This window comes from Gambusia affinis, linkage group LG16 (assembly GCF_019740435.1).
Source record: "Gambusia affinis linkage group LG16, SWU_Gaff_1.0, whole genome shotgun sequence".
In the NCBI taxonomy this organism is placed as follows: domain Eukaryota; kingdom Metazoa; phylum Chordata; class Actinopteri; order Cyprinodontiformes; family Poeciliidae; genus Gambusia; species Gambusia affinis.
In genome coordinates, this window is record NC_057883.1 from 12,039,564 (window position 1) to 12,066,930 (window position 27,367).

A 27,367-nucleotide genomic window follows, 5' to 3' on the forward strand; every position below is an offset into this window, starting at 1 on the left:
TGTTTCCATGAAAACCCAGAGTGACCCTGACTATGAATTATTCCAGTGAAAATGTCTTTGTAAATGTGCGTTTACCCTGGCAGCAGGCCTACCTGTAGGTGCCCGTTTCTGGGACCCGCCACATTTGAATGCCTTTGAGGGGCCCGTGGGTGCCGACCGTCACGTTAATGTTGCTGCTCCTGTAGGAGTTGAGGCACTGAGTGGGAGTCGGGCCCTCAGGACCCACAGCTCCACAGGTGTGAAAAGCCCATTTCTTGGCTGCAGATGAAGAAAAAGGAAAAAGCAAACGGCTTAGCTCTTTGTGAAGCACATACACACAGCTGCAGAAAGACAAATAGTTTGACTCTGTCACACATGCAGACTCAAGGATGATGAGCTGGCTGACATTCAGTGCACACCACAGACTCTCAATTCTTTCATTCTGCTGTCATTCAACACTTAAAGCATTTCCCTCTGCTCCACGGAAGATATAAAGCACATTATTACATATAGTGGAGGTAAGCTTCAAACTGAGATCATAGCCATAATAGCAGCAGGGAGGCACTGACAGGATCACAGGTGATAAACATTTCTGCTCATTTTGTCTGTAATCCCCTGAGTCAAAGCTAATTTAAGTTCTTTTTTCTGCAATTAGTTTCACATCAGTCTTGTCAGATGGACATGGAGGAACGAACAGCTGCAGCGCTAAATCCTGATTTCAGAAGCAGCATTGAGGCAGACTTTCTAACTCCTGTCTCAGAATCATCCGTCTTTCAATTAATTGTTTATGCATCTGGACAAAAAGGAGGGAGAGGGGGAGTGACAAAAAAAAAAACAAGAAGTAGCATAATTTCCTTATCTCTACAGCAAAATCTATGATAAAGTGCAAAGCAGTATGTGATGAATTAAATCTGACTTCACTGCATTCAAGGGGAGAGTAAGGTGCTGGTAATCAAATTCAATGATGAATTAATCATTATCAGTGTTACTATCTCTATAAAAGATGGAGAGAGTATATTCTCCATTTGTTACCATGGAGAATATAGATGTATAATATAGATGTTCACAAAATTTCAAAGTGGAAATATAAAAGCAATGACTTTAGGTAGCATTGTACTGTTGCTGTTTCACAATCCAAGAAATAATAAAAGGCCAAACTACTCGAATTCCACTGCAGAGAGAAAACATTTTTCAGCAGCTGCTAGTCACATTAAGAGAGGAGTGTCCAATCTTTTTGGTATTTTGAGCAAAGTCGTAATGTCCAAAATACTCACAGGCTAAAAAAAATAAAGTAAGAAACAGATTGATGACTGATTTATTTTCAGGAAGATAGGCAGCTTTTTAAAAATTTAGACAAAAAAATAATGTTTAGTCAATGAACAGGAACTGAGGACAGGATCCGGGTCACACTTTTGAGTCATATTTGTTGAATTTAGAAATGTTTTCAAAATTCTTTAGAAGCAGATTTGGATGAACCAAAGTCTGCTTTTGAATAAAAGTCACTGGATAGACAGAGCTACACCTGTGAAATGTTACATCCCAGCACCACTGACGGGGGTCCAACAGCAAGACGCAAACTTCGTATCTGCACAAACACGTCAAATCAACTGTTAAGCACGGTGGTGGGTGATGATTTGAGCTTGTAACTTCTATTGTCCAAAGTATACTGTAACAGGTGAAAGGGTAGAGCTGCAAATCCGTTCATCTGCTTCATGATTTATTCTCGTTTCCCAGTCACAGGACCTGGCAGGAAGGTCGAATGTGAAGCAATCTGTCTAACAGACGAAGCTTAGCACAAACTGGGTCACTAACAGGGCAACGATTTCAAACGCAGCAGCAAATCTACAACTCAATAGCTGAAAGAGAAAAGAAACAAAGCATAGACGCAAACCAGAAACTATATTATGTGATTTTCAACATCTGACCCTGTGGGAAAGAGACATGGTGACTAATGTAAATATAATATACCAGGTAAGGCCAGGCATGCTTAAATAGTGAAGGCAGCAACACAATATCTCTCATTTTAAGTTATTTGTGAAGTTTGGTCCCTATGACATAAATTCATTGAGTGTTGAGCACAAACCATTCTTGTGTTTGAAATGATTCCCTCATGTCCAGATGGTTTCCCACTTCACCCCATTTTATAGTTCTCGTTGGTCCAGTGTGAGTGAATTCCCGTTGAAATCCCACCACACAGCTGGCGTAATGACTAACTCTGTGATGAGCACTTGGGCAGAGCAAACAAAAACAAGATGAGCTCTCAGAGATAAGAGTCCTCTCTAATAACCGCTCTGTTCACACTCGTCTGGTCCTCTCACTTCCAACAAGTATGAATCCAGATGCAAAAGACATCCCAGTGGACTGTATCCCTGCTGAGTACTACATGAACCCATGAACTTTGCCACCAGTAGTAAGCAATTACCATAACAAGCGGTGGCCTCCATCAGAAAGAGGGCTGGCAGTGTTCACCAGAGGGAAATTGTTCCAAATGTGTTGCAGAGAAGAAAAACTTCACGAGAAAGAAGAAGGAGGATGTTTCTGATTGGACGGAAGCTCCTGCAGCAACATCCCAGCATTCTCCATCCCATCCATTAACAGTAAATACGTCGTGACTCATTTCGCGGTTCTTAAAGTGACTCCAGATGGTGTTTTTTGCATTATAGAAGAAAATGATATTTCTTTATGGCCAACAAAGGCATTTTTGGGAGCAGAGAGTATCAACAATACCAATGTTCTTCTGGCATACAGAAATCATCGAGAACCACTGATCAGCAGCATCTGAGCATTTCTGCTTGTAACAGACGGACGGACAAAGAGGCAGATGGACCGAGCTTTTGTCAGGCTGCGCTGCAAGGCATGTCATGTCAAAAGCAGAAATCTTCAGATTTTTGATTTTTTTTTTAAAACTCTTGCCATGTTGACATTCGGCCTGGGTGGATTCATCCCCATGAGTCAGGAAACAAGTGAGTCAATCAGGGCTCTGAGGCTGCATTAAAGCTGACAGCAGCTCTTTAAACAGAGCTGCTGTTCGATGCAGTGACAGGAGAGATCTGCTTTCATTGCACGGCATCATATTCTGATCATCAGTGTTGATCACATAAAATGAGAGTAAGTGAACTGTTCCCGGTCGACAGTGGTGTAAAGTGAGCTAATCTTGGTAATGGTGCTGTTACATAAAAAAAGGCCATAGAGTCTCAGATTTGAACAAGGTGTTCCTCAGTCCTAATGTAACAAGACCAAATGGTTTTTTTCTTTTCTTTTGAAATTTCACTTGAGCTTAAAATCTCTGGCAGTTTTATGTCTCCATGTGAGTACAAATATATATTTCTATAGTGAATCTAAATATCTACTTTTGTATCTAGAACCACAACTGAGCCAGTAGATATTTTATGTAGAACCTGTTTGTCTTAAACAAGCTGGAAGAGGTCCAAACCACCAAGGGAGACCGTTTTTCTTGAAAGCGCGTACAAGGACTTGAGGAGCTGCAGTTTTGAAGAAGCCATCGACGCTTTCCTCTCATCACACTACCAAATACTCACCCGTGTCTATTTTCCACCTTCTAACACTTAAACTAACCACAAAACGCTCACTGGTTGCCTAATATATCCCACCCACTAACAGGTGACACGATGGAGAGAATCACTTCAACTGTCATGATGTCATGCCTGATGAGACTCTATGTATTACTGGGATGGAGACAAGGAATTGATGCTAATAGTTGACAGCTGGGTCGGTAACAGGAGACTGATGCAACTGGGGGAAACTAATGGAAGAGAATAAATGAAGACTACAAAGGGAACACAGTGATTTTGTGAAATGCTAAGCAGGTCACAAACCACATTTATTCAAAATAGGTAAAATGCAAATCAAATCCTTCAGATTATGATACCTAAAGAATCATTTTTGGTTCAACAATCTGATTTTTAATCTCATTCTCTGTAAAGGCTGCTCTAAAGGTTTTAATAATTCAAATAATAGTTGAATTTCCACTGTTTTATGGAAATATACTTCTACCTAATGGGAAAAAAAAAACTACTACAGGAATGGGTTTCCTTCCCCACATTAAGTTTTCATTGTCTGTCTCGCTTCTTCAGTTTTTCTCCAGTTTTACCCCCAATAAGATTCACCCTTTTAAAATAAATAAATAAATAAAACACAGCATTGAGCACAATAGCAATTTATTTCTCACTGGTGTCCTGTTTTAAGACAAGCACACCTTATACTATTCTTTGGGCCGGTCATTAGAAAGATACATCAAGACTGTCACACTAAGACTGGCTATGAATACTAAAATAAAAACCTGAAGAGTAAAGAGTCAAATTAATTAAAACCCCTGGTTTATGTGACTCAGTATCCATCTTATATCCAACTGGGTGACTGCTTCTTTCCATCTAAAGCTGAAAATAACACTTTATAAGGAATTATTGTAGGTCAATGCGTAAAAAAACAAGGAAGCAATTGAAGCTGACAGATTATAATTCTTTGCGGGTAATTTGCAAACCTAAAATGGCTCAATCTCCTTTCTGTAGACAGCGCTCAAGGGACGGCGTCTGTTGTCAGAACCCATCAGAATGCTTCAATCAACATGCCGTCCAACTTTGATTTGATGCCATTTCTGATTTACAAACTTTGGGCTGCTGCTGCTGTTTTGTGAATGAAACCGGCTCGTCTTTAAATGGAGAAGGGTTTGTTTAAAGAATCTAATCCTTTCACATCCTGCTGGATAACAAGTGAACACAGCGATATGTTGAGGCATCATGACAGTCTGCTATAAGGACAGTCTATTTTAGGTGCTATCAAAGCTTAAGAAGACAAAGAAAACTGAGACTGGCTTTATTTTCTAACACAAAAGTACACATACAGGCAAATTTTATACACTGTATTTTTAGGTGCTATAAAAGTCCTAGACTTGTGTTTTTGAATAGAACATTTAAAAAATAACATGTATAAAGTATTACCTCTGCAAACCTTTCTATAAGAGTTACTACCAACTCACAGGCTTCTGAGTAAAGGCAAAACTATACATAATTTCAGTATCAGTTAATGTGCTGATTAATTAGCAAAATACAGCTTGGAATACATGATTTGTTGGTTATTTGTTGGTCACTTCCTGTGCAAAAATGATTTTTAGCAAGTTGGATGGAGTTTTGCAGTAGATGCTAAAGGTCATAACAAGTGTTGAAGTAACTTTGCAATCCAATTATCTGATATCATGTAGCCCCCCCTCCGGTGAAATCAGATGGAGTCAAGCTTGAAAGTAGCATCTTTCGACTAAACACACATTTTCAGTCAATGTTTTTCTAAAAGTTAGCTAAATGCAGCATCACAATATGTTGCAGTGGTTAATGAGGCATGCTGCTTTTCACTGTTCAGTAGCATTTGAATATTGTTTTCTGTAGCCGGTAAAAATATTTAAAGCAAAGATGCACAATTAATATTTAACAGCGATACTACTGGTAAAAACTGCAATGCTGAGGTTGATGTTAGCCCACATTTTACAGATTATTCTCCTTCTTTACTCCAACTCAATGTCCTCCAACTCTTTGAGTTTACCCACAAATACATACATCAGGTGTGGGCATTAGAGCAGATTGAGTCAGGTTGTGCAGAGTGTGAATGTTTGACGCTTGAAATTTAACACATTAACAAAAAATGTCTCCAAATAATATTGGGTAGCTTGTACATAACTACTATAAAGAAAATCTTCTAATCTATTTTTGAAATATTTTAATTTAGCCCTCAAAAACAATCAAAGCAACAATGAAACAACATGTGACCGTTCTGGAAGTTTAATTGCCAACCCCTGATGTAAATGCTGCAGAAATATTGCACAAATAACAAACTAACTGCTGCTATTATCCTTATTTCAATGCTGCACCATGCATATGGTCTTTCAGCACCGCTGAAGATCCACTTCTTTCCTCATGCCAATTAAGTTTGCAATAGAAAAAGAGAAAAAATCTTGCTCTTGAATTTTTCTTTACCTTCACACGAAGAAACATTAAATTTAATGTCAGGTGGATCATAAACAACCCATGTGCTTCATATACCTCACAGAACTGGAGTCATTTCTTTTAAGCTTCACTTCTTGAATCTTACACCCACATGTTTACATTTTTATTCTTGAGGAAGGAAGCCGTGGAGGCAATGACAAACTATTATTAAAAAAATTCCTGCCTTAATTCAAGAAACAAATGAAAGGTTCTTGGCCTAAAATCTAAGAATTATTCAGGCATATATGTATCCTTATTCTGATACATCTCTTCTACAAATAAGTAAACGATGAGTCAGGTACGGATGCTGGAGAGCATAACGTTTGTGAGAACTAAAAGTTTCTGTTCCCAAAGGGGAGGTAAATTTATGAAGGAAAGAAGCATAAACAAAAAGAAAAGAATAGGTGAAGACAGGAGGATGGGAGGAAAAAAGTGGGACAACAGACTGAGATCAGAGCAAGTTCTGACAGTGAGACGGGACAGCAGAGTGAGAAGGCAGTGATACAAGCAAACAGAGAGTCAATAACAGCTTTTTACATGCTAGAGACAAGAGACAAATGTAGAAATGAAAGGGAACAAAATGTCTGCGTCCCAGATAGTGGGGTGAAGAGGAGAGTGAGGGGAGACATGAACGTTTGGTAGGGTTAATCACCCAGTGTGTCAGGGGGAAGATGTGAGGCTTGTTGGAGTGACAGATCTGCTGAGCTAAAGCCCTCATCAGGCCTGCCATGCTGTCCTCCACATGTCAAAGCACCAGGCTAAAGAAGGCGGCTGTCGAATGGCAGCCGCTGAAGGCTGCCTGTGGAAGGGCCAACGCAGAACTTCAACTTCTTTCCCCCTGACTTAATATCTAAGATAATCACAGGGGTGAGAGCAGTGGGATTTCAAACTCCCATCCTCCTTTGAGGCCTGCTGCCCTTTTCCCAGCCATCCTAAGTATTACTTGTGTAAACCTATTATACCGCTTTCGTTCTGCCCTTGAAGCAAATATCTTAAGACACTTGGATGTTTCTCTGCAGTCAGTTGCTGCCTGGCTCTTGTGTCTGCTGTGTCAGATATTAAACATTCCCTCACACAGTCACTTCATTGTTCTACAATGAAGAAGACCCGCAGAATAAGGCATTAAATTGGATAATCCTAAAAATTTTAGCCAATTAGGCTGCAAACATACAATAAAGACGGTTCCTCTTTGAGCTGGTGCTAAGGTTTCTATCCACTCGCCTCTCTCCGTGTAAAAATACAGTGCTGAATCTTTGAAGCTTTCCAGAATGTGTTGTGCTTTTTAAATATGAAAGTAAATATTTTCATTTTGTAGAAACTCACTCTTTAATTTGATAACTGTTTCCCTCAGTGGCTCCTGTGAGGCTTTAGCAGCTTCATTCGAGTGAACTGGTGCCAACTCAAATTCAGTAAACAGCATTTAAAAGACACAAGCAGACCATTTATAACCAGACCACAAAGTTGTTGGACTACATTGGATATAAAAAGTCCTCACACTCCACAATGCCAGGGCTTGTGATGGAACAAAACAAAATAAACAAAAATAAAACATTACAACCATGATAAATCATTTCAGAGCATTAACTTAAAACCGGAGAACCCAACAGTGAAAAAACTAGAATCTTTTCAGGAAAAAACTAAAAATACTGTGGTAGTGGGCATCCCTAAACTAGTACAGTTTCATTTTATGACAACACTATGTCCTATCACTGTGACCAGTCTGTGAACAGAAGGAAGAGTTGTGAACTATGATGTCAAATTTTCTGCTCTGTTTTACACTTGTAGTTTGCCTATGTAGGGCTGTAGTAGAAGTAGTAAACAAAGGCATTCAGTCCGTACTGGCCACGCTTCAAAATATCGAGCAATTAAAGAGGAATATTTAACACACTTTTTTTCTGGCAAAGATGTCGTAGCCCTAATTCCCACGAGGCAATTTCTGTACTTGACCAAAATTTCTGCAGCTCATTTAATGCTGCTGTTGGGCTATGGGCACTCGGCCTGAACACATTTCTTCTTGTCTTTTCATTGATCTAGGAGGAACGTCAAGTTCTTGGGAATGTTACTCCTGCACATATTTCCCCCACTTGATGAACACTTTCTTGACCATGTTCTATTGGTAACTAAATGAACTGAAAATTTATTTGCAACCTTGTTCTGACTGATATGAACTCAATGGTGCTTTAGACAGTCTCATGTGGTTATAGTTATTTTAGATTAATACTATTTTTACATTATAAAACTAATCTTTAACAGGGTTGTATAGACTTCTTACTTACATTGATGAAAACCAAAACATAATGGCATAAAACCCGTGCAGTGTGTTTTGGGATATTGTGGGTGATGTTTTTGTAATATTTGACAGGAGGTCATAAGTATTTTGGCCTTCGGGTTTACTCTGACATCAGCTGACGAGTTGGTTAGAAATCAGATGCCTGAAGATAGAAAGTTTAATCCTTGACAATATATGGTAAATATCATAAGGCCAAAGCATGAAGGAGGATTTGAGTGTGTATCAGACGTTTGAAACGTCAACTAAAAGCACAAGTGACACAGACTACATTCCCTTCTCTGAGCTGCCAAGATCAATTTCATGTTGCAATCCAAGTTATTTCAGCTACTACATAACATTTTGTTTCTAGCCTTGTAATTCTGTCATTTCTTTCTTCATTATTTGCTGCTAACCTGGATTTTTAGAAAAAAAAAAACTGATAACACACCTGGCGTTTCCTTGTGACCTAGTGTGACGGAGGAGCCGTCATGAAGTAGGACATTTAGAGTCCATGTCAGTTATTCCGGCACATATACAATCACTTACTTTTTTGTTGCAGGTTAAGCTGAGAAGGTTCATTGTGGGTGCACACACAGTGTTCCTATTTCAGTTAAACATTCATCCAAAATCCATTATTTTCATTATCAAACATTTTCCTGGTTTTATTTTCAAGTAGGTTTTTTTTTCTAGATGGTGGCTTGCTAGGAGGCAGTCACATGATGACTGTGATGTCATCTGATTAGTACCAGGTGTTTTGTATTAAATTGTGTATTGTATTTTTGTTTACAAGTTTATTTATTTATTTCTGTTATTGTTGTTGTTATTATTCTTATTCTTATTATTTTGTATACTTTAAGAGTTTATTTGAGTTGGAAGTAATTGTTTAGTTCTTGATTGTTTGGAGTGTCTGTGGGCGGAGCCTGTGGCTTTAAAAGCAGGGCTCTGTGCCACAGGCAGTCAGTCTGTGCTGAGACTCACGCTGGAGGTGAGACTGTTGACCCAAAGCTGAATAAAATCCTCTAAATACAATCTCTGACTTGGACTAGTCATTATGTGACTAAATCATAAGAGAACCCCGTCACATATGGTGTCAGGAGTGGGATTATGTCAAGCCGGAGAAGAGGATCTCGTTTGGTGAAGCAAAGATCTGGTCTTCGATCACAATTAAAGATGGAAGAACAGGTGACTGACAAAGCATTGGAAAGCATGCCAACGACAGAGGGATCAGATGAGGAAGGTGAACCAAAGCCTGGCTCCAGTGGATCAAGTGCATCTGGCAGTGAGTTTCTCACTTTGATGAAGGACTTTATGGCAGGTCAGCAAAAGCGAGAGAAAGGACTGCTGAAGGAACTGCGAAATCTGAGGGTGTCCCTGCAGCAACCACAGCAAGTACTACCTCACCTTCAGTCAGGAGTTGGTGCAGAGCAAAGTGATGACGATGATGATGATGATGATGGTGGTCAAAGCCGTCAACCACAGTCAGTAAGTTACACCACTGATCCAAAAATTCCCCCTTATCAATTAGGAGAAGACCTTGAAAACTATCTGTTGCGGTTTGAGCGCATTGCCAAGACCTGGAGGTGGCCAGAGAGTGAATGGGCGTGTCGTCTCATTCCACTCCTTTCTGGGAAAGCGCTGGAGGCCTATGCTGCCATGGATGAGGATCGTGCTCACTGCTACATGGACTTGAAAACTGCTTTGTTAACAAAGTTTGACATCTCACCTGAGACATACAGACAGAAGTTCAGAGCAACAAGTATACCTGCTGGTGAAACCCCTACAGAAACCTACCACCGCCTTTAGAGGTCTCTACCGATGGATCCGGCCGGACCAGCATTCCAAGGAGGACATCGGGGAGCTCATCATCCAGGAACAACTGCTGAGCATTCTGCCCTCTGATGTAAGGACCTGGGTGAAGGAACATGAACCTACGGATGGTCTGACTGCTGCAAAGTTGGCTCTACAGTACATGAACGCATGCAGGAGGAGCAGCACGCTTTCTCCAACCCTGTACCGCGACCTGTTCACCCTGGACATCAACGTTATGCCAGAGACCCAAGCCAAGAGGTTAAAGGTACCACCAGTTCTCTGAATCCACCATCTAATGGTAAGCCATTGATTTGCTATTATTGTCAGCAGCTGGGCCACAAGGCTTCAGTGTGCCCAATAAAGAGGACTAAGTTTACTGGGTCCTGCTATGCTCCTAGAGTGGAAAATCATGCTGCAGTCAAAAACTTTGAAACTCGAACTCATAAAACTGTGACTGTGAATGGACAGCAGGTGACTGCATTAATAGACAGTGGTAGTTCCACATCACTTATAAAAAAGAGTCTTGTACCTGTTGGATGTGTGAACTATGAAAAGAAAACTGAGATTCTGTGTGTGCATGGAGATTGTCATGTTTATCCAAAAGCAGAAGTGACTGTCATTATTGATGATCAACCATATTTGCTGACTGTTGGTGTGGTGGAAAATCTACCTTTTGATATCATTTTGGGTACTGATTTACCTGTGATGTTTCATCTTTTGGAAGAGGTACAAACTGAGGGGGGCAAAGTTGGCAAAGTTTCTTGTCCTGTGATTACTCGTTCTCAGGCCAAAGAACAAGTTGAGTCCCTACCTGATTTTGATGAGAGTTTGTTTGAGATTCCAAAGAGGCCTAGAAAATCCAGAAAGCAGAAAAAATTTGAGAAAAAGTTAATGCTGAGTGGAAATGTGTCAACAGATTTAACAGTAGATGACATGTGGAAAATACCTGAAAATATTGCTACTTTACAGAAACAGGATGTGTCTTTACAACCTTTATTTGACAGAGTGGAGGAAAAAACTAATGCTAAGTGGAGAGGAAGAGAAACTTTTGTGATAAAGGATGGTGTATTGTATGCTTGTAATGAAAAACAACGGTTGGTAGTTCCAACTTGCTGTAGGGCACTAGTCATGCATTTGGCACACACCATTCCATGGGCAGGGCACTTGGGGCGCCACAAAACATTTATGCGCATCAGCTCACATTTTTTCTGGCCGTCAATGTACAATGACATTAATGCATTGTGTGCTTCTTGCCCCACATGCCAGAAGACTCGTCCTGCTCGAAATCAGATCGGGCGCCCTCCAGCCACTACCTGTCGCTCCACTCCTTTTCGTAAGGTTGCAATGGACATTGTTGGACCCCTAGTGAAGAGTGGGCGTGGTCATCAGTACATCCTGGTAGTATGTGACTATGCTACCAGATTTCCAGAGGCTTTTCCACTGCATACCATTACTGCTCCTGCAATAGTTCGAGTTCTGGTCCAGCTGTTTTCAAGAGTTGGAATCCCAGATCAGATTTTGACAGACCAGGGAACTAATTTCACCTCTAATCTCCTAAAACTCTTTCATAAACAGCTTGGGATCTCAGCCATCAGGACGACACCTTACCACCCGCAAACTGATGGACTGGTCGAAAGGTTCAACCAGACACTGAAAAGGATGCTGCAGAAGTTTGTGGAAGACACTGGCAGAGATTGGGACCGCTGGTTACCATTTCTTCTCTTCGCCTATCGTGAGGTGCCACAAGCATCAACCGGGTTCTCCCCATTTGAACTCCTGTATGGGTGGGATGTTCAGGGACCATTAGACCTGTTGAGGAAGAGCTGGGATGCATCAGAGACCTCATCCAGTGCCAAAGGTGTGGTCCAGTACGTGCTGCAGATGAGAGATCGACTTGCTGAGTACCAGGAAGAAGCTGAAAAGAACCTGCTGCAGGCCCAGCAGAAGCAAAAGAGGTGGTATGACCAGCAGGCACGGCAAAGGGTTTTGACTCCTGGACAAAAGGTGTTGCTTCTCCTGCCTTCATCCACCAGCAAGCTTTTGGCAAAGTGGCAAGGGCCCTATACCATCAGCCGACAGCTAGGACCCACCACCTATGAAGTCTACCATCCTGATAAAAAGAAAGCTACACAGGTTTACCATGTGAACTTGCTAAAGGAGTGGAAGGAACCATCATGTCCAGTTCCAGAAACATCATGCCTGTTGAGGTCAGTAGAGGAGGAGGAAGAAGAAGAGGTTCCCGGCATTTCAGTGATGGCTGAACAGTCAACTCCCAATCTCAGCCACTTGACCTCACACCAAGCCTCACAACTGCAGCAGATCTTCCAGAAACTGTCTTCTCTCTTTTCTCCTAATCCAGGCCGGACCACCTTGATTGAACATGCAATCCGACTGAAAGACAAGCAGCCAATTCGACAGCGTCCATATAGAGTCCCACAGCAGTTGGTAGGACAGCTGCAAGATGAAGTTGAGACCATGCTCAGGTCAGGTATCATTGAACCTTCAAACTCTGAATGGTGCAGCCCAGTGGTCATTGTGTGCAAGAAAGATGGCTCACTGCGGATTTGTATTGATTTTAGAAAGCTTAATGCAGTTTCAGAGTTTGATGCTTATCCCATGCCCAGGGTAGATGAACTGCTGGAAAGAATTGGACAAGCTAAGTTTATTACCACCCTGGACCTCTGTAAAGGGTACTGGCAAGTTCCACTGGAGTCAAGCAGGCAGTATACCGCGTTTGCACTCCCCTTCTGGTCTTTTCAGTTTACCGTCATTCCATTCGGCCTCCATGGTGCTCCAGCCACCTTCCAGCGGCTAATGGACAAAGTACTGCGAGGAAGTGAAGACTACAGCGCGGCTTATCTTGATGATGTAATCATTTACAGCAATAGCTGGGAGGAGCATGTTTTACATCTAGCAAGAGTGTTGGAAAAGATTGAAGGAGCAGGATTGACACTTAACATCTCAAAGTGTGTTTGGGCACAACAGGAGACCAGATACCTGGGTTACCAGCTGGGGAGAGGAGAGGTGCGACCACAGATGGACAAAATAGAAGCGATCCAAAAGTGCCCTCGCCTCAAACCAAGAAGGAAGTGCGGTCATTCCTGGGACTAGCTGGTTGGTATCAAGGTTTGTGCCTCATTTTGCTACACTTGCTTCTCCACTCACTAGTTTGACAACTAAAGACCAGAAGAATCCTGTTGTATGGACCAAGGAGTGTGAAGCTTCTTTTAATACTCTGAAAGCTCATCTATGTTCATCTCCTGTCCTCAGAAGTCCTGATTTCAGTAAGAAATTTTTGGTCCAAGTAGATGCATCCACAGTTGGCTTAGGAGCTGTCCTGGCTCAAGGAGATCCTGGGGAGGAGCAACCCATACTCTACCTGAGCCGCAAGCTGCTACCTCGGGAGGTGAGGTATTCTGTGGTGGAAAAGGAAGGCCTGGCCATTAAATGGGCTCTGGAAAGCCTCAAGTATTATCTGCTGGGCAGAGAATTTGATTTGGAGACAGACCATCGTGCCCTGACCTGGATCAACACCATGAAGGACCGTAACCATCGTCTGACTAGGTGGTACTTGTCCTTGCAACCTTACAAATTTACCATCTGTCATAGGAGTGGAAGACTTAATAAAGTGGCAGACTTTCTTTCTAGGTTGCCGAATTTCGCCAACCTTGGAGAGGAGAGGGGTGGTGTGACGGAGGAGCCGTCATGAAGTAGGACATTTAGAGTCCATGTCAGTTATTCAGGCACATATACAATCACTTACTTTTTTGTTGAAGGTTCATTGTGGGTGCACACGCGGTGTTCCTATTTCAGTTAAACATTCATCCAAAATCCATTATTTTCATTATCAAACATTTTCCTGGTTTTATTTTCAAGTAGGTTTTTTTTTCTAGATGGTGGCTTGCTAGGAGGCAGTCACATGATGACTGCATGATGTCATCTGATTAGTACCAGGTGTTTTGTATTAAATTGTGTATTGTATTTTTCTTTACAAGTTTATTTATTTCTGTTATTGTTATTATTATTCTTATTATTATTATTTTGTATACTTTAAGAGTTTATTTGAGTTGGAAGTAATTGTTTAGTTCTTGATTGTTTGGAGTGTCTGTGGGCGGAGCCTGTGACTTTAAAAGCAGTGCTCTGTTCCACAGGCTGGCAGTCTGTGCTGAGACTCACGCTGGAGGTGAGACTGTTGACCCAAAGCTGAATAAAATCCTCTAAATACAATCTCTGACTTGGACTAGTCATTATGTGACTAAATCATAAGAGAACCCCGTCACACCTAGTAATAAAGTCAGAACCAGCTACACTTCCTAATTAGAGAGCATTTTATTGACGGAGAGAAAACCTCAACAACGGCAGTACTGTTCCAGAGCCACAGTGCTAAGGTGGCTCAGACCTTACATAAAATCTAACTCCATTCATTTTGGTTTTCTACATTTAAACATACATGTGCATGTTTAAATATAGCCTGTGTGAAAGGCTGTAACGCCATTTGTAGATAAATTACCAACTGATTTTAATATTATTATTATTATTATTTCTCTAAGCATTGATGCTTTGTCTGATTTCGCTCAGACATCCAATCTCAGGATAAATGTTTTCCATAAGAGCCTAAATAATTGTAAAATGATGGACTTCGAATAGTTTGAAAGGGCTGTAGAACTGAAATTGATAAGAAATAATTGTTGCTCATGAAGATCATTCTCAATGTCTTTTCATGTTGACATTGGGTTAACCCTCAGCTCAAGGTTCTAGGACAACATAAAATTTAAAAGCTCCTGCTTTAGTAGAGGCCGTCACAGTTGATGATAACAAATTAATTGCACTTTTGCTGCTACTTTCGTTCTGATGTCTTATGGAGGGAGTGAGGGTGTTACTATAACTTTCATTGCTGCTTTACTTTTGTTTATAAAGTATTAACAGCATTCAAAAACATTAATTAAAATGTAAATAATTGTAGAACCAAGCAAATCCAGAAGTATTGGAAATTATTATTAGGCTGTGCTTTCTTTTAATGTTCAATAAAACCATAAACAGCAGTATATGGAAGCCTGGCTTATTATTTTCCTATTGTGCAGCTCAACATATGTACCAGATGTGATCAGTGAACATGATAAATTTCAGTTTTCTGGTCACTGCATTTGAACAGTAATACCGGTCCTTTCATGTATATAATTTAAGTGTTAGAAGCCCCTGCTGACAAATAAAATCATCAGGAGACATTAAACTATGAGGAGATACTCTGATAACTTTTAGAGGAGAAGTTTTCAAAAGTTCAAAATGCATTTCAAATACTTCAAAGTGCTTCTGTGGAAGAACATTTCAGAGAAGGTCTCATAGTAAAGTAACTAACTTGCAGCTTAGAATCTGCAAAACGAACCTCTGCTTGTCTTTACTCTTTTGAAGTAAGAAATTTACAGAGTGCGAGATGAAAAATGTCAAGTCAGTGGATCTGGCTCCACTGACATTCTCTGGAGACAAATTGGACGGTTTTACACTTCAAAACTGTCCGTCCTGCTCCATTTACTGCCGAAGGAGATCTCTGATTCACTCGCTCAGCTGTGGAACACAAAGCACACCAGCAGGGGGCACACTTACTTTGTTGCAGGCCACACACTGACACCATACCCAGCAGGACAAGAGTATTTGTAGCTCATTAAAGCGTGAGTGTGTGGGAGAGGGCAAAACAGGTGTTACAGACGCAAAAAACACCAACATTTTTTCTTCCCTCATTCACTCACACATGCATCTAATTTATTACAATGAAACACACTTACAATAGTCTGTGGGGATCACTGGAGGGCTTCTGGTGCCAGGTACTGGAGTCTTACTAGGGAATAATGGGAGCTGGGTTATGCTGGTGGCCACCGGTGGAAACTCCCCGTTTGCTGAAATCAAACAAAAGAAATTCAGAGGAAAAAGCAAAAGTGAGTAAAGCTCTCTGTTCAGCCACCAGCAGGGGTGATTCTTTAGTTCATGCCACCTCTGGTCATACAGCAGAGAGAAACAAATCCTTCCCTCCATCTCATCCAGTCTTTATCTAGCAGAAGACGTGGAAGCACAATTCAGTCTGGTTGATTTTTAGCATTTCATCAAACATGTAGCCTCATTGCTGTCCCGGCATGGAAGCTCAGAAAATCTCACCCAGAATCAGTTCTTACAGGTAAAACCTTGCCTGGCTGGTAACGAAGGAGAGTGTTCGGTGGACGGGGAAATGGAGGTTGTTGGTCTTGTTCATAGTGACAATGATTCACTATTTAGAAAAAAATATTCACTCACATACACATGTAGTAAACTTAAAGGACTTGCAGCTCTTAGTGTTTAATTTACACTAAGTTTAGGAGGTCAGGCACTGATGTTGTCAGGAGATTTTGCTTACAGTCTCTCATAAAGGGGTTAAAGGTCAGGACTCTGAGCAGGTCTGTCAAGTTATTCCCACACAAAACTCACTCATGCTTTGTAGATTGGTACGCAGTCAAGTTTTATAGTTTGCTCTTGTTACAGTCATTCACAGAAGTCATGAGTTAAATTAATTTTTCTGAATTGTTGAGTGAAAGAAATATAAAATGTCAAGGTGCGATATGCATAATGAAATACAAAAACATTTGGTCTTTATTTTTCACCCAAGGCAGCAGCTTGTATTTTAGTCTTTAGTGTAAAATGTTATTCAGAGCCAGAGGTTTTAAATCTTTAATGGTATCACTCTTCTAATTACTAATAATGCTGTAAATAGTTGCTTTTTGTGAATGTGTGCCTCTCTCTTTTAGTAAGAAGAAATGCATTTAAAGGAGGTGCTTTCACAAAAATAATAAATAAATAAAAAGCTTTTTATTTATAAAACTAACATCTTCTTTGGTTCTTTTAATCTTATTTTCTAATGGAAACACGAATATGATCAGTAAAAAAAAAAAAAAAAAAAAGATCACTGCTGGATCTGAGTGAGAAGCAGCTGGGATGACACTCAGGCTCTCCACTTCTGAGGCCCTTCTGGTACCACTGGGAGCAAGTCTGCCACAAGCGTGGGATGTTCAAGTATTTTGGTCTAGGATGGCAGAATAGAGTGGGTGTGGAATAGTCAAATGGAGCTCCACAGGCAGATACAGGCTCTGATACTAGCTAGGACAAAGAAAAAGTTATGCTAAAAAGTCAAACTATAATTGCTATGTCTACTTTCCAAGGCCTTTATGATTATTAGACAGGATCATGACCTGGATACAAGCAGCTGAAATGAGCTTCCATCTGACCAGGTTGCCTCTCCCTTTGCACCCAATCGTATCTGATTTATATGGAGAGTCAGGAGAAACTTTCTCTTTCTCTTAACTGTAAGTTATGTGGAAAAATCTCTGCAGCATTTACATAAAGATTTTTTGATTGGCAGCAACTTCAAATAATAAAAGAATCTGACAGAGACCCGGGTTTTTAAAACCTTACGTTTGTTGAGGTCTTGTTTGCTAATTGTTTAGTTCCTAGATTCATAGAGAAGGATGGCAAAAAAGAAGAAGAAACACCTGGGTCCTGAATGAGATTAAAATCAACTATACACATAGCCAAATGCGAAGAGGGAACCTTAAAATGAAAACTGCATTCCTCCAACATGATCTTTAATTGGTCTGACAGAAGTTAAATTCCCATCTTGCAGTCTCTAGATTGATATTTAATTCACCACAGCGCACCAGAAAGAAGCCGCAAGAGGTTCGCGCTGACTAACAGCAAAGACTATATCATTTTGTGGGCATGTTTCACTCCTACAGGGATTCGAGATCACTCTGATGCAACAAATACAACACAGTCCACAGTGAAAGTAATCCTTCCCTGCATATTTCAGCAGCTCAAAGTTTGGTTAGCATTGTGTCAACAAGCCAACCTAAAATACCCAGTCCTGAAAATGCAAATCTAAAAATTGTAATTGTGGAGTGACAAGAACTCTAACTTTGTGGAACTTTGTTTTAATAATTGAAAATATTAGTGCATTTATTATTTCAATCCAACCTGGTTGTTTGCTCTGTCAGTAGCAGAGGAAACGTCCGTAAAAGGTTTTCCTGAGATTTGTTCTGATTTGAACAGAACCCTGAGAGAGACTGTGCTCTCACTGGCTAATTTATTAAGTACACCTTGCTTGAACTGGATTGGACCCTGTTTTACCTTCAGAAATATAGTAATTACTCCTGGCAGAGTTTCAAATGGGAGTCAGAAATGTTTCTCTAAAACCAAAGCCTCCCACATTTAACACATGGATCCAAAAGGTTAGGGACATTTATTTGAAATAGTTTAGATTTTTCTTTTGCTATTTGTGATAACAAGAAGCTAAAGAGGAACACCTGGTTAGTGTATTTCCATTCTGGAATAGAAAGGCTGGAGAATCAGCTGGAAACGGATCCAGAATAGAGGGATGTCTAAGTTTTTACTCCTGGATGTAAACAGAAGATAAGGACTGGATGGCTACATCACCGTTTGGTTGGTAGAAAATAGCAGCAGACAGCGCAATAATTAATATTACCAGCACACCTGACCTGTAAACATGCTACCTAATTCAAAACCTTGCAAGCCTTTTCAGCTTACAGGTACAAAATTAGTTTTCTTACGTACAGCCAAACAGGCCGAACAGTACGCTCTTTCTGATTCACCAATTTTACAAAAACAACCCATGATTACCCTGTAAAGCAGGCCATCTCCTAATACCTCTGAAAAGTGGATCAAAAAGATGTGACTCAGTGTTGCATCACCCCGAATGATACTCCAGTCTCTCGCTCATTATCTGATAATCTTTCCTACCTTTGTACAGTGCCACACACATTCTCAGAGTTCTGTTGTCGTACTGTGTGTCCTAGTTTAGGACATACAGAAAAACAACAGTATTCAAGCTGCCTAAACCATCTTTCATCCACAGCTCTAGATTCAAACTTTCTGCTCTGATCAACAGTAACAACTATTCACTTGTTACTGTTGGGTTTTCTTTGCACATCCTAGCTATGCTTCTCCATCATGACCCTTGATTGTTGCTGTGCAACGTCAGGTATTTACTCTGCAAAGTCAAAAAAATATATTTTGTTGGATTTTATTGACTTAATAAACCCAGAGCGAAAAGACAGCAAGGTTCAAATTAAGGCTATTTTCCTTCCTTCCCTCAGTAAATAATGCAGAAAGATGATATTGTGATAGTTTCAGCCACATTCCGACTATCTTCAGGTTATGAATAACTCTGAGACTTCTGTGCCCAAAGCAAAAACTTGAAATTGTAAATGATCCTTTATAGTCACAAAACCCACATATTAAAACCTATTCCTATTCTCTATGTGGATTTGCTCACGGAGAGGCCAATTTTATGGCTTCTAGAGTTAATTTGCATTTTATAAAGAAGAAACACAGTGAAGGTTTGCAGTGGTCTTACACAGCATAACGTCAGACCGGCTGTTCGTACTGCAGCTTCGTGTTACTCCCCGCAGAGCTGCGCTGTTTGGCAAAAAGGCAACAAAGGTTTATTTTGTTATTTTTTTCCTATTTAAGCCTCAAATATTTCTACTGTAACTAGTTGCATATTTATATTTCACCAAATTTCTTGTGATGAGTGAATATTGCTTCAGAGAAGCCGAAAAAGATTTACAGGAACTCAAGCTGAAATCTGACTGCGGGCTTCTTAATTGCGACGAGCCGACGACTTGCCCACAATGTGTCATTTGCCTCCTTGGTGAGAACAAATCAGACCTGCTTTTTTCCCTCCTTCATCATCGCAGCAGCATCAGGGGAGAAAAACAAGACTTTTCATCTTTATCTCTGTAATCATTTTAGCACAACAGTACTCCTGCTCTACCATCCCTGATCCCCCGTCACCTCAGGCAGAAGTCTCACCATTTGCGACAATATGGCGGGGGGGTCCCTCAGCAGCTAAGAGCTTTAGAAACCTTCTGCTTTGTGGCAGAGCTGGATTTGGTCAAACCAAAACGTGCTGGCTTTGAATTACAGCGAACTATTAAACTTTAACGTGCCTCGACTCTTCTACTGGGCAAAATTTGCCGTTAAGTGGATGTCTGATCACAAATCTTTAGTCTGGCATTAAAAATGCAGCTTTGGACCTAATTACTGTAGCTGATATCTCCGTTGAATGTTACCTGTGGCAAAAAAAAAAAAAAGAAAAAGAAAAAATCATGTAATTTTGTCTTCAAATGTTTGAAAAACTCAGCTGTGCATTTTTTATTTTTTTTTTCAGATGTGGCTGCAGGAAAATCAATATCTCATTCCCTCACTCCACAATCCACACACAAATATGATTGTTTAAGACTGCAGCTCAGGAGCATGGATACAGATAGAGATTACGTGCAGCATAAGAGTGATTGCAGTGGCTGTTTGCTCCATGCAGTCATATCTTTCCGTAACTAGGACCTGTAGATGTTTTACTGGCTGTCAGTGAATTCACCAACTTTTTGAATCTTCGACAGAGTTGCTAATAAACTTGCCTGCATTGTTATTCGGGGCATAGCAACACGTTGCAGCATTGGTATGCAGCTGCAGCGGGAACAAGAGCTTGCTCGCTCGGGTCCGGCACTGAGCTGCTTGATCCACAGGGCAGGGCATCAGCGGCCGTGACTGTCGCTGTTCATTAGTGTCGTGCTATAAGCTACCTGAGGCGCCCCAGAGACCTGCTGCTGGGAGGACGGGGCCGGGGGGCGGAGGCACCTTATTACCACAAAGGCACATCTCAAAATGTCTCAAGTCTTTAACAGTTTGGATGCCAGGGTGGGTGGGAAACAAAGGGTTGATAAATAGACAAACAATATTTTAGAATTTTGTTTATAATAGCAAAACTGCTTTAAGTCAAATCTAGAGATCTGTGTTTCATTTTGTAATGCCACACATATCATTTTAGATGCAGACATTTCCTAGGCTTTCACTTCTGCCCCATAATTGAAATTTTGCTCAAACATTTGTGAATGCCCTCTGGTGGATGATCTAAGTACTGCAGGTGGCAAATGACGAAAGCAAAGATGGAGCTGCGTCCTTCATCGACCATAGAGAACGTAAGTGAGATGAATTTGGATCGTCCCGCCTTCAGGGACATTCCTGCTCTTATCTCGGTAAATGTCCTGTTGCCTATCAACTGTGACGGCGCTAAACACAAGCTGGTAAAAACGGCAATCGAAAATTGTCCTGAGTTTTTTTTTTTGTCACTTTCTAATTATTTAGATGAATTAGTTAATTCATCTAAATAAAATTATTTAATGTTTCTCAATACCTTTTTTTTTTTTTTAAATACATGTTTATGTGAATGACAAAATCCTAACAACACAACTGCTTAAAACATTTAACTTAACTTTTGTACTGCCAAGCATTAATATACTCTATATTTCAAACTGTTCGCCAATCCTGTTCCATCTCCTGCTGCATCTGCCATTGTTACAAAAACAAACATATTCTGTTCGACCTGTAAGAAAACTTGATACAGTTTGGTCTGCGAAGACACCAGATCTGAAACAAGTAATGTGTTGTAAATGCAGTAACAAGAAATTTATAGAGGGGATCAATAATTTGGAGCTTTTTAATATCACCACCATATACCAATATTACAACTTGAAACATTATTTACTTAAATCTATGTGCATACACCTGGAATTGCAAAAATAACTATTGCTACATACAAAATGGACATAGTTTTGAGTCTTTATCCTTACTTCTTCGTTTTGCATGTTTCCTCCAATTCTTTTGTTTTCTCATGAGGAGAACAGATGGCGCTGTTTGGTCCATTAGATAGACATTTTGACCTCTAACTTAAAATATCCTGATGACTGCATTTTGTAGTGTTGTCCTACCTTAAGCATTTATATTGACTATGTTACTGTCTACATGACATATGAGCCTGAAGATGTTGCATCAATTTACATAAAATAAACTATTGGCAGTTGATAATGTATTTCTTCTTTTAACCACGTACTCTTCTCATGTGAAATCACAAGCTAGGTGGTGTTGTGATGTGTTGTAATTTCACTGAAATGCAACTGAAGGAAACATTTATAAAAAAAACCCCGATAATTCACCGAATAAGAATGGCGAGTTCTGGTTGAAACAAACAAAAAAAAAAAAGCTAAGGCTTTAATTATAAGAGCTCATAAAGGAGAAGAGGACAGCCAAATATAAATTCCTCTGTCTGGTAATTGATAGCTGACCTTTTATCCACTGTTCATAAAGCTCATGTAAAGTTCACCGCAGTCTTACTTTGACTTGCAGGAGAATTTGTTTATGTCAAGTCCAGGCTTTGCTTAGAGACGAGCTCATCTCCACTGTAGAGTATGGGCGTATTAATAAGTGCTAACTGTTGAGGTGATACTGGAGAACTAATTAATCCTATATTAGATTATGAATGAGGCCCTGGGTATGAATAAAACACTTTAATCAGCCTCACAAGTATTCACTGCAAATGCTCTGAGGGTTTGTGAAATATCTGCTCTTTGTTTCTTAACGCCAGCGCTTTTAAGGGGTAATTGATAAAAACCTGTATCTGTATTATCATTACAGTTAGCAGATAAAAATTAAAGTAAATGTTTTGTCATTAGCAAAGCAATAACAAAAAAAAGGGGAAATATTTATGACGTGGCTGGAAGAAACAAGTTTTCAATAAATTCAAGAACAGTCTGAAGCTCTGTTCAGAGATTTATGAATGTTGACTGAATGTTGACCTTCAAATTATTTATTTGAATCATTCTTTTCTCCAGGATTAAATTACTAAACATTTACAATCACTTTTATCAGGTTCGAAATTATACATACAGGTTCAAAGACGCAGCTATAACCCCACAAATAATGGGTTGAATGTCCTTTCACAAAATGCACCTTGACTGAAAAAAACGATAATTTTTTTTGTCTTCAACAAGCTACTGTCATAAATCTGGTTGGATATTTGTCCACTCTTCTTGGCAGAATTGGTTGAGTTTCATTGGTGTGCTGGCTTTAAACCATGAACACTTATCCAATAATTTGGAGCTTTTTGGAATCCATTCCAGAAGAATAATAATCTTATCCTCCTTTATCGATTCCAAAACCAGTTTTGATGAGTGGTTAGGCTCACGGATTTGTTTAAACATCCCAGTTTCATTCCTCGAGCTGTTTGATTTGGTGACGCTTCCAAATATCTTGCAATATCTTGTAAAATTGTTGCAAGTAATTATCTTAAAATCTGCAGTTGTTTAAAAATGGCTCCAGAAGACTTTACAAACTAGTCAAAATCTACAATTATCCCTCCTCAATCTCCACACACTTCTTCATTGTTCTGATTTTTGTTGAGTCCAATAAATAAAAGCTGCAATAAATCCTGATCATGAAGTTGTCATAGAAAGATATTTTATAACCACCATCACTACCTTTTAAGATTATTATATATGTATTAGTTTGTATCTCTAAATAAAATAAAAAAGAAATCTCATCCCAACTCCACGTTCTGGTAGTTTCTGTGGAAATAAACAAAGGCACACATTCACAAAGAGAAGAATGAACTTCCTATGCTGTCTTACCCAATAAACTAATTTAATGATACTGGATGAAAATAAAACGCTAAAGCTGACAGCCAAGTCCAACACCTGAAGGGCAACAGATGCATCATCACAGTGATGTTCCAACCATACATCACGTCGCAGCACAGATATGTGTAGGGTAACAGCCACGGATGGCTGATCCTCTGCATAATATGTTCCCGGTATGTTTTCCCACCAAGACACATCACAGTGTTGTGTCACTCAGCCCAGATATCCATCATGTTCATCAGTCACAGTAATCACTCTTGGAAATTATGGCTTTTAGAGCGCCCACATCTCATGTTGGCTCTTTTGGACATATAGGCAATAAAAAGCGACTGTGTCAAGTGCGGCTGGTGGTAATAGATACGCGCTGCAAGATGAAGAACTTTTCATCTGGAAAAAGAGCAAAACGGGAATAGATGATCCTTCACAGTGTTGACATTCCGGCGATGCCGCTACGGAGGACATAAAATACAAATTGGTGCAAAAATATTTTCTGTAAAATGTCATGTGCTTAAATAAAACAGTCCTTGGCCCAGTAAGGCTGGGTGATGGAGGATGATGATGACCCCTCCTCCGCTAGTTGGTCACACCGCACTCAGCTGATTAACTATGTTGAGATTGTGTCTGCACTGATGAATTGCGATAGAAATGAATACTGGAATCTAGATAAGTGCTAAACCATTTCCAGGATATCTAAAATCTAACAGTTTTTGGCACAACAAGCCTCCGTATCCTGACAGGATCAGTGTAATAATTAACCTACAAGTGTCAGATGATGCATGAGTATGAGCCTGCCATGTCCCTGCCCTTCAGAGAAATAATACTTCACCACTGCTCCATCTGAGCACAGCTCTGTCTGTTAGAGTTATATTCGGCGCCGGAGATGCTTGAGTCATTACTATTCTCATCACAGTTCAAACAGGTTCCCTCAGATAGGCAGACACAGGGGGAGGCTCTGAACTCTTAACCTTTCATTCCCATTCTTACACGGCTGTCATCGCTCTCATGTTTTCGTACCAATAAACTGCCTCGGTTATAACACAAAAATATCTGAAGAGGTGACTCGGGGGTTGACCTTTCTAAGCTAGCAGTAAAACACTGGAACATAAACCCTCATCAATCAGCCAGAAACAGCTCTGACATTTTAAAACCACATCAGATGTTCTTAGAGAAAGTGCTTTTAAAGAAATATCATTGACTGTCATTTCTGCAAAGATTTGCTAATCTATGTGGAGCCAAGTCTGCAAGCAGGTCTACCTAACACCATTTTCTTAAAGTGGAGTAGAAATATTGTCATCTTTAGTAAAACTGCCTTTAAATGGCTTTGGCTTACAATTTACAACTAATTTAACAAAAGACAATGTGCTTAAATGGCAATTAACATATTTTTATCTAGTGCAAAATATAGACTAACGGGATGTTTTACATTATTTAAATAAAGAAGATCAAAACTTAGATGCGATGAGTGAAAACCTGTTTACAACCAGCAGTTTAATAAAGGAAATAACTATTTACTAATCTGTAGTAAATATATTCCGTGTGACTTTATCAGTCGCTCATATCGTTGTGGGAGAAGTTTGGCCCACCCTTTACTAAATTGTTGTTTCTGGAGTCTGGACTTTGAATAGGCCACTGCAACATGTTAACTCTTTGAATTTTCACCAGCTCTTCTGTTGCAGATTTGCTGATGCCGTGATCACATTCATGTCACAGTTCACTTACAGTGCAGTGATGGACTCAGATGAGACTTTGTGTCTTTATGAGATACAAAGATAATTACAAAGTCGACCTTTTCTCACCTGAAGGACATTTCAGAAGGTCAGCACTCAACATACTTACCAAAGTCTGCAGACGGATTGTTTATTTATGTTAAATGATTTTCCAAAATCTTCCTCACTCCATGAAGATTGACTTTAATCACTTGGAAGCTCTTCCCAGATTGATGGGTAAAAAATTATTGCTTCTCAGAGATTATTGCTCATGCCTTTCCACCTTGGTTTGTGTTAACACACCTTAATGAACCAGACAAACAAAAATGCAGCTATTATGTATGGAGTTTACTCATTAACGAGTTGTTTTGGGTTTTTTTCAGTACCAAAAAAACTGCTTCCCCTTTGTTTCCTATGAATGTGATAAAAATGGGCTAATTTTTTCTTGTCAATTAAAAAAAAGTGCTGAAGTTCATTTAGCTCATTTAATTTTTTTAAAAGTTTTTCCTGATAAAACCTTTAAATAAAAGCGATAAATCAATTTTACTGAGCTCAACATCCACCACTTATTTTGCCTCAGAAACTCAATCAATCAAGCACTGTCAAAAAAGTCTTAATCACAATCAAGTACTAAAAACAAGACTGGAAAAAATAAGATTTTCATAAAACTCACATGCCAGGAAGCAGTCCATGCTGAAAGAAATGTTGTCGAGAGACATGGCTGAACTGGGACCAAGTCCATCTTCTGCATTGAATTGGAGCCAGTACCTGAGGAGAGGCAAATATGATTTAACAACTAAAAAACTTTACAACGATCAGACAGATTCTGGGTGAAGAACGATGAAGCCTTATTATGCTCTGGAACAGAATTGGTTTTAGACGGAGTACTCTGTGTGCTTCCTGACATCTCAGTTTCTATTGTTAACAAAATCCTGCGTTTTCTGCATTTACAGATGAGCTTTGTGACTTATTTCAAAGTGAAACCATTTGTGGTGTTAAAACAAAGGTACAAAAGTAGCCATGGTTACAAAACCAGCATAAATGTGAAACGCAATTCAAACTGGGTGGCCAAACAGCAGCTTATGCCACACTAATAGCTTTCTTGGGTCTTAAAAACACAGAACATGAATGTTATTATGACCCTGAAGTGTTGCATTCAAAAGAAGATTTCTGAATGTCTGCTAATAGATGTCAACGTGTTCTTTAAATTATGAATGAGCCTAGTTGGGAGCTGTCAGAAATTCTAAAAGTACATTTTAAACAGCAATTTGAAAATAAATGATGACTGAATTTTTAATAAGAATGAATATGTTAAACTCTCAAATGTATGCTTGAGGTTTTTATCCAAGAGACTGAATAAAAAACACGCAAAACCTTCTATATACCATTTGACTGACAGTGATTTACAGTTTTGCTTCCCACCAGTTTAAGTAATCGAAATGGTGGAGTAGAAAGAAGATTATATTTCTTATTAGTTGTCAAGGTGGCACTTTTCTGCCAGAATCAAACTGGTTATACCTTCGATTTCCAGAGCTCTTTTCACCGATTCAGAGTCCAAACAGAACCCCAGAAAAAAAAAACAATAGCATGCTTGTGTGTATTATTGTATTATTTGAGAAGAATAAGGTATTCAGGAAGTCTTTCTATCATAATCATTGACCGATGAGGCGAGAGAGAGCAGCCAGTGTTACACAGCTCTGCAGTTCAATAGGACTCTACTAATATGAATATGGACATCTTACACTTTCTGTAGCATCTAATATTAATGTTTAGCTTCACTAACTAGAACAGTTTATGTGCATATTATCTATGGAGTCCACAGAGATAACGAGCACCAAACATTCACTGTCTCAAGTGATTCTCTTACAAGGGATTTTAATTTGTTTCCAATTCGGATGTGGAATTATCTAAAGTAGGAAACCACTAAAGCATCTGTGTCGGCTGCTCTGTCCCAGCCACAGAACCATCTTCAGGTTGAACAAATGCTGAGAACTGGAACCTGGAGAGCTGCAGGACCTGATATAGTTATCTCATTTTTGTCTTCAAATGACTGATTTATTGATGTAACTCAAAATCAAGATACAAGTCTCCAGATTCTTTAAA

The 27,367-nt window shown here is 39.7% G+C and overlaps 1 protein-coding gene across 2 annotated transcripts in view; it reads right to left on the minus strand.

The window, feature by feature from the left end:
- alk (ALK receptor tyrosine kinase) overlaps window positions 1-27,367 on the minus strand; it is a 391,179-nt gene that overhangs the window by 34,440 nt on the left and 329,372 nt on the right. For both annotated transcript variants that reach the window (XM_044143747.1, XM_044143746.1), the window contains exons 10-12: window positions 25,938-26,032; window positions 15,831-15,941; window positions 93-258 (exon numbers count right to left, since the gene is read on the minus strand). In XM_044143747.1, coding sequence (XP_043999682.1) covers window positions 93-258; window positions 15,831-15,941; window positions 25,938-26,032 — 372 coding nt within the window. The remainder of the gene's footprint in view (window positions 1-92; window positions 259-15,830; window positions 15,942-25,937; window positions 26,033-27,367) is intronic.